This window comes from Peromyscus californicus, unplaced genomic scaffold (genome assembly GCF_007827085.1).
Source record: "Peromyscus californicus insignis strain IS unplaced genomic scaffold, ASM782708v3 Scaffold_7__1_contigs__length_154581171, whole genome shotgun sequence".
Classification (NCBI taxonomy): domain Eukaryota; kingdom Metazoa; phylum Chordata; class Mammalia; order Rodentia; family Cricetidae; genus Peromyscus; species Peromyscus californicus.
This window is the reverse complement of record NW_026294595.1, coordinates 126,660,424-126,668,231: the sequence shown is the minus strand read 5'-3', so window position 1 is coordinate 126,668,231 and position 7,808 is coordinate 126,660,424. Positions and strand designations below refer to the sequence as shown.

Sequence of the window (7,808 nt, the reverse complement as noted above, 5' to 3'; positions counted from 1 at the left end):
TTGCTACACACACCAGGCTGTCTAACACCATGCTTTAGCACAACTGGTTAATATTGTTTAGTGGCAAATTATATCAACCGTTCTTACTATTGGGGACAAGGTCTTTGCCTTTTCTGGCACTCCATTTCTCTATGGGAGTTAACCTGGCAGGGATACTCAAAGGACAGTGTCCCCAAGGTCTAACTCACAGCTGGCCAGGGAGGTGGGAATTGTACTTTTGAGAAATGGTTTGCCTACACACAGCTATCCCACTGTTGCCCTAGACCTGCAGTGGCCTAGAAATAAATGCCAAGCAATCTAGTTACAAAGGAGCCCAGTGTGGCTCTACAGCCCATAACATACACACTACCTACCAACCCAGAGCCAGGCAGATATGAGCACAATGCACCCAAGCAAAGCCCTGGAGGGCACACACTAGTCTGCAGAACCCATGTGCTCATTTGCGTGTACCGCCTTGCTACCTGCAAACACTACCGGACCCCAAGGAGAGATGCCCCAGTTCCTCAGGTCACACACAGGCAAGCCCAGATATTTGTGCACTCCCCTGGTGAGCACAAAGCTACATGTCCAGGTAGACAGAACCTGAGTAAAACCTTTTCCCTTCTCAGGAGTTAGGGACAAGACTCGCCCCCACACTAGCCTCAGGGGAAATGTTGATCTGCTAGCAGAGCCAGGCCAGGGTGAGGGGGCCGAGTTCAGACCCAGAGCAGGTGGCCCTGCAGCTGTGCACAGCCCTAACCCTGCCAATTTCATCACCCACTTGGACAAGGCAGGAGCCCTAAGGCAGCCTGCTGGCACCCAGAGAAGGGTGGCCCAGCAGGGAAGAGAGGGCCACACAAGCCCTGCTTCAGGCAAGCTACGACCCTGTGCAGGCCCCTCTCACTAGGTGTCATCCCACAGCCACACACACCCCTGCCCTTGGCAAGGAAGTGAATGGTCCAGTGACCTGCATTTCCAACTTGAATGGCTTGAATACGCCCCAGCCCAGAGCGAGCCGACCCAGCAGGTCCATCTGCATTTTAACAACCTCCCTGGGTGATCCAGATGGCCCAGAGACCACTTTGAGAGAAACCCTACTAGAGGTCTAGAGGATTTAATTTTATGACACTAGAGAACAGGGAAATGGCCAGGGATGAGGGAAAGAATAGACATTAAAGACACCGGAAACACTCATTCAGGTCGGTAGGAATGGCAGTCCAGATGTGGCCCTCCAATTCCTCGCTCTCAACACCAGCTGTGAAGATGGTCAGAGGTCACTCCTGCCCCAGGCCCCTCCCCCCATCCAAGAAGTCACTGCAACGTTATCTAAAGTATTTGTTTAATAACAACAAAAAGCCCACCCCCATAGAACTATTGTAAAACAATATTCTCAGCCAGTGATCATTGTAATATACAATACAAAACATTTTCTCAGAAATCTGAGAAGCACGAAATGTGACCATTTAAAAAAAATGTCTGCTTTTCAAAAAATAGAAACACACGGGGTTGGTTAACCCCCTCCCCAAAGTCTCTGGGTGCTGAAAGGTGGAGAAAGGGTGAGCCTCCGCTGGTCAACCCTCTAGCCCCCTGGCCAGATCCGCCAAGAGTCCGGTGGCGGCGGTAGTCTTTTCCCGGGCTCCCTTGGGGAACCTAGAGCACTTTATTCCTCTTGCGTCCTGAAGGGCTGGAGTCCATCTGGTCCCTCAGCGCGCCGCTTCAGCGACACAAGATGCGATCGTCGGCTGGAACACATGCCGCCTGTGAATACCAGAGCGAGATAAGGGATGAGACAGGATGGAAGGGACAAGAAAGGGAGAGGCGTTCCCACTTCTTCACTCCAAGGGACACGACGAAGGAGCCACCTTTTTCTTATTGGGGGCCCCTAAATCGCTATGCACCCGAAATGGAAGGCAGACATACTGCTAACCCCTCCCCATGGCCTTAGTTTCCCCATCCGCAGGAGAATAACGTAATGTTCCGACTCGAACCTCACCTCGGCCGCCAAGGCACTGATCTCGCCATTCAGGGTGCTGAGCGGAGCCCGAACGGGCAGCCCCCGGCCTCCGGCTGTCCCGACTTCGGATTCCGAGTTCAGCTCCAGCTGCAGGTCCCTGATGTAGTCGATAACGTGCTGCAGGATCTCCACCTTGCTCACTTTGCGGTTCTGAGGCAGGGTGGGCACCAGTTCCTTGAGACGTGAGTAGCAGCCGTTCATGTCGTAGAGCAGGACATTCACCTGCTGTTCGTCCAGCAGGGCCGGCAGGCGCGTCCCGGCGCAGCGCGAGATGGCTACGCTCTGCTCCGACAAGCCGAGCACAACGTCGCCCGCGCCGCCCGCGGTCCGGCCGGCCTTCAGCGAGCAGCTGGGGCCCGCGGTGGCCGCGGCGCTGCCACTGGCGACCTTCATGATCCTGAGGACAGGCGGAGGGGAGCGGAGGAGCCGACGAGGGAAGTGCAGGGAGAGAGCGCAGAAGTTGGAGGGAGGTTGTACAATGAGAGGGCTGAGCGCTGGAGCCAGTCTTTTATAAGGGCGGACCCAGGGCGGGTTCAGAACGTTCAAAAGCAACCAATGGCTGGTCTGGAGGCGTGGCTTAGCGCGCCCTCGGGTCCCAGCTCCCAGCACCCTTGGGCTGGTGGAAAGGTGGTGGAGCTCAAGAACAGCGAGGGTGGGAGGGCATGGGTAGAGCAGCTAGTGGGCTCGTCCTTAAAGAAGCCAAAGAGGTTAAGCCAATTTTGCAGATAACAAAAAGATCTCAGGAATCAGCTTCTCGTGGTCGCTTTCTAGCTTCTCCAGGTCCATTTTGCAGATGAGATAAACAGGACCGGAGAAGTGGCTGGCTCTGGGGCAGTCAGTAGCTAAGGACTAGCCCAGGATTCCCAGATGCTGTCAGAAGATTGGGCTATGATCTCCACTTATCAAAGCCGAATTTTATTTTTATGTTTATTTATTTTTGAGGGTTTTGTTTTGTTTTTTGTTTGTCTTGAGACTGAGTCTCATGTAACCCAGGCTGGACTCAGAACTTGCTGTGTAGCGGAGGAGGACGACCTTGAACTCATGATGCTCGTTGGTTGCTCCAGCTCCCAGGTGCTGAGTTTACAGGAGTGCTCTGCCACATCATGTTGAGACAGATTTTAAAGCAGGCTCTCTCTTACTCTGGACTCCGGGGCTGGTCTCAACGTCCAGAAAATGAACCGTAAAGTCCCTAGGACCAGGACCTAGGTCCATTGAACTGGGAGCAATACCGGGAACATCTTTAAAGTGGAGGACAGAATCTGAGACCTGAAGTAGATAGAAGGGTCGCTGGAGAGTGAGACTACATTCCCCAATTCTACCTTGGATTTGCAGCCTCTTGCAGAAAGGTCCCAAATCTGCAGCAGCTGGCGACATGTATTTTTTTTAATTTTTTCTCTTCTTTTTGCTAGCTTTTTTTTTTTCTTTTCTTTTCTTTTCTTTTTTTTCTTTTTCTTGAAGCCCTCGGAGCAAGCTCTCCCTCCCACAGAGCAGCAGCTGCGGAGATCACCCCCTCCCTTTCCTTTCCCGGGCTGGTCTGTGTCAGCGTCTGAACAAGCGGCTCAGACCGTTAGACGCCAGGCCCGTGACGTCACCCATTCATAAAACCCGGACGGGCTGTCAAGCTGGCGCCGCGCGGGCGGTCGCCATGGAGACGGCAAACTGGGCCGGAGCATTCTCCGCTTGGCCCCCCCTCCCATGAGCCTGTCACCTGCAGACCTTGGGCGGGAGGCCTGGGAATGCGTTCCTCGTGGGCGCGGCCGCAGACCAAGGGTCAACTTACCTCCCCGCCCCACACCTGCTGAGTCTCCTCCACCCAGCCCCACAGCTCGGGTGGTTTAGGAGGTTTTCGTGTGAGAAAACCTTCTCCCCGCTAAACTCCTCTCGGCCGAGGCCCCTCCCCAGCTGAGCTGGATTCCTACACTGAGATTACAGGTGTGCTCTGTCACGTCATGTTCTGGGACAGATTTTAAAGCAGGCCTTCTTTTATTCTGGACTCCGAGGCTGACTCAGTCTCCAGAAAAATGAACGTGAAGTTCCTAGGACCAGGACCTATCTAGGTCCGTTGAACTGGGAGCGATACCAGGAACATCTTCCTTTCAGGTGGAGGAGAGTCTGAGACCTGAAGGAGATAGAAGGGTCGTGGTGTTAGGTGTACGCTCTGCTCTGCCCTACCCTGCCTGGTTTCGATAATAGCCACGACCAGTCCCGGAGCTCTTTCTCGGAACAAGAGCTGTGTGAAGTTTTGCCTTCATCTGTCGTAGTTCCCTCCATAGCACTGAAGACCGATCTGTTTAGTTTATTCACAAAAGAACAGGGGGTTAAAAACCTCCCAGGAACCTTAGCTATTGTCCTGGAAACATCAAGGACATAGTGTCACAGAGGATGTAGCTCAGCTGGTAGACTGCTGGCCTAGCATTCGGGAAGTCCTGGGTTCTGTCCCCAGAATGCCCTAAACCTGTGTGCGGGCACATGCCTGCAACCTCAGCACTGAGAAGGTAGAGTTAGGAGGATCAAGAGTTTATCCTAGCTGGACAATGGTTGGACTCAAGAGGCAGAGGCAGACAGATCTCTGTGAGTTCCAGGCCAACCTGGTCTACAGAGTGAGTCCCAGGACAGCCAGGGGTACACAGTGAGACCCTGTCTGGAAAAACTGAAAACCAAAAACCAAAACAAAACAAAAAAAGTTTGTCCTAAACCACACATTGAGCTCAAGGCCAGGCTAGTATATGGTGTATGTATGTGAGAGCCTGTCTCTCACTCTCGCTCCCAAAGAGGACAGGCCACCTGACTCCAGAGCCCTAGACAACCAGAAGCAGGAAACTGAGGCTTGTCACTTGTCACCCCAGAATTACCTTGAGAAACAAGGGTAAAATACTGTATGCTCCCTAGGAGAGGGCAATATTATAGTCTCTCCTCCCCATAGCAATGAATTCATACAGATATTTGGTGCGACAATGAACAGCCCATTGCCCGCTGTACCTCAGAAAACCAGGAAAACTGGCAAGTGAAACCAGCTTCAAAGGAGAGACTGTCACATCTGTAATCCCAGCAGTCCCCAAACAATGAGGCAGAAGGATCTGAAGGGTTAGGAATTTGAGGTCAACCTGTTCTAAGAAAAGAAAAAGCAGCATATCACTAAGGAGCTGAATTCCCTCCTCCCCAACTCCTTACATACTGTTCACCGAACAGCTAACAATCGGATCACAAGAGGTTTGAACTTTGCACTGCTCAAAAGAATTGCTTGGGGTTGGCGGTGATACGGCTCAGTCAGTAAAGAAAGACTCCTGCTCCCAAGCCTAAAGGCAGGCGTTCAATCCCCAGAAGCCGCACGGTAGATGTGAGCCCTGCAAGTTGTCCTCAGCCTTCCAAATGCTCATCATCATGCATATGACACCTCCTCCTGTACACAAAATAAATAAAAACATACAATTAAACAATTAATTTTAAAAAGGAGAGACTTGCTAAAAGGACTAGAAAGGCACTGGGCAGCCAAGGAAGGGAACTGGAATGTTAATTAATTACTAACAATTATTCATCGCCCCAGAGATTCTACTGTAGTCAATTTTAGAGAAACCTACACTGACAGGCATAGAGCTCCCTGCCCAAAGATACTCACTGCTGTGCTGTCTGGAGAGGGATGCAGTCTGGTGGCACCAGCCCCGCAATCCTAGCAGGATTCTTTGGGAGCTAAGGAAGACAGATTGCAAGTTTGAAGCCTGTCTAGGCTATACATCGAGTTCAAGGCTGGTCAGAGCAATCGAGGAAGATCCTGTCTCAAATTTTAAATTTTAGAGGTAAAAAAATACATACATTAAAAAAAAGTTTATTTGTTAATTTTTGATGGGGCTCACTATGTAGCCCAGGCTGGCCTCGAACTCACAGAGATCCACTCTTCCTCACAGGTGCTGTGATTAAAGGCATGTACCACCATACCTGGCCCCAAATTTAAACATGGTTAAAGGGTCAAGCCTTGATGGTTGTAATCCCAAGCCCCCAGGAGGCAGAGGCAGAAAAATCACTGCAGGTGGGTGGGAGGCTGCAGGTAGGAGGCTGCTTTTGACTACATAGAGAGTTCCAGGCCAGTCTGGGGTGGGCAGTGGTAAATAAAAGGCTGGAGATGTAACTCAGTGACAGAATGCTTGTCTAGCATGTGAAGAAGACCTGGATTCAACTCCCTGTCCCACCAAAGGCTGAGGGAGGAAGACTGTAACTAATAAGGAAGGATTGGTCCTGTGAGAAGGTTAAGAGGACTAGGAAAGAATGAGGCAGGCGACAAAGCCTCAGGTCTGGCCTCAAACACACCATGTAGGCAAAGTTTAAAGTTTAGCCATGAACTCCTGACCCTTGCCTCTGCATCTCCAGTCCCCAGTGCTGGGATTTTGGGTGTGAGCCACCACACCAGGTTCCGAATGCATGTGTTTGTTTGTGAGACAGGATCTCTCACTGTGTAGTCCTGACTGACCTGGAACTCTCGAACCAGGCTGGCCTCAAACTCATAGAAATTGGAATGATGAGATTAAAGGCATGTGCCAGCATGCCTGGCTATGAATGTGGTTTTGAACAGAAATGTATACAAGGCTGTGTGTAGCTCAGTGGTGCAGTAAGTTTTCAGTGTGTTGCAGGCCCTGGATTCACTCTCAACAGAAACAGAGGTAAAAGAGGAATAGGGGGAAAGAGGGAAAAAAGGAAAAAGAAAAATATATTTCTATGCTCCTTTGTATAGAGGTCCACCTCACAGGCCTGACTGCTGGCTGAGATGAGGTCAAAGCCAAGAATATTTTGCACACAGTAGGGGAAACAGAAATGAGGTGACAATTGAATCCCAAAACTGAAGTATGTGAGGGTGTGGAAGCCCAGATGTGTGCAAGCTCTGTGCATGTAGAGGCCCGAGAACAACTTGGAGTTCGTTCTTTCCCTCCACCATGGTCCCTCCCTCCACCATGGTCCCTCCCTCCACCGTGGTCCCCTCCCTCCACCGTGGCCCCTTCTTCCACCATGGCTACTGGGGATTGAACTCAGGATCTCAGGATTGCATGTTAGGTGCTCCTACCTGCTCCTCTCTGTCTCCAGCCCTGAAACGGCCTTATCACCTGTTCAGCTGGCTCTGTGCTTGCCATTCTTCCCCCAGCAGGACCACAAGATCAACTCATCTAAGTAGATGCCCAAGAAATGACAAAAGGAGTTCTTTTCTTTTGTTCTTTTCCTTCCTGAGACGGGGGTCTCACTTGCCCAAGCCGGACTCCACTTAACTATGTAGCTCTTCTTGAGCTCTGGGGTTATAGATATGCCCCACCATGTCTGCTTTATGTGTTGCTGGGGATCGAACCCAGGGCTTTGTGCATGCCAGGAAAGCTCTATGAGCTGATACACCCCATCTCTCCTCTTATTTGATGTGTATGGATGTTTTTGCCTGCATGTATGTCTGTGTACCATGTGAGGTCCTGGTGCCCTCTGAGGCCAGAAGAAGGCATCAGATTCTCTGGAACTGGAGTTTCGGACAGTTGTGAGCCACCATGTGGTTGCTGGGAACTGAAGCCTACTCCTCTAGAAGAGCAGCCAGTGCTCTTAACCTCTGAGACATCTCTTTAGCCCCAGTATTTTTTTTTTAGGTACAATCCAGGTTGGTCTCGAATTCTGGGCTCAAGCCATCCTTCTGGAGTGGCTGGTACTGCAGATGACGGTCACCACACTGAGACTACCAGAGAGCCTGGTGCTGGGACTCAGTGTGTGTCACTGGGCCTGACATGATGGAGGCTTCCTGGCTGGGGTGGTTTCTTGTATTAGTTATTTTTTCTCATCACTGAGACAGAGTACC

General features: G+C 51.2%; 1 protein-coding gene and 1 long non-coding RNA gene across 2 annotated transcripts; both read right to left on the bottom strand.

Annotated features, from left to right (window-relative positions):
- Nucleotides 1–1,301: 1,301 nt before the first annotated feature.
- Nucleotides 1,302–2,478, bottom strand: Id1 (inhibitor of DNA binding 1). Its single transcript, XM_052723970.1, has 2 exons — nucleotides 1,973–2,478; nucleotides 1,302–1,737 (listed from the first exon to the last, which is right to left on the bottom strand). Exons 1-2 carry the CDS (start codon nucleotides 2,384–2,386, stop codon nucleotides 1,696–1,698), a joined length of 456 nt encoding a protein of 151 aa, XP_052579930.1. The 5' UTR covers nucleotides 2,387–2,478; the 3' UTR covers nucleotides 1,302–1,695.
- Nucleotides 2,479–3,495: 1,017 nt separating this feature from the next.
- On the bottom strand, nucleotides 3,496–5,681 carry LOC128102423 (uncharacterized). The gene is made up of 3 exons (XR_008215394.1): nucleotides 5,610–5,681; nucleotides 4,973–5,393; nucleotides 3,496–4,112 (listed from the first exon to the last, which is right to left on the bottom strand). It is a non-coding gene; the product is annotated as an uncharacterized LOC128102423 (long non-coding RNA).
- Nucleotides 5,682–7,808: the final 2,127 nt, after the last annotated feature.

Coding starts and splice junctions, on each gene's coding strand:
- Id1 (XM_052723970.1), bottom strand. CDS start 2,386: ATGAAGGTCGCCAGTGGCAGCGCCGCGGCCACCGCGGGCCCCAGCTGC. Junction 1,738..1,972: donor TCAGTGCCTTGGCGGCCGAG/GTGAGGTTCGAG, acceptor TGGTATTCACAG/GCGGCATGTGTTCCAGCCGA.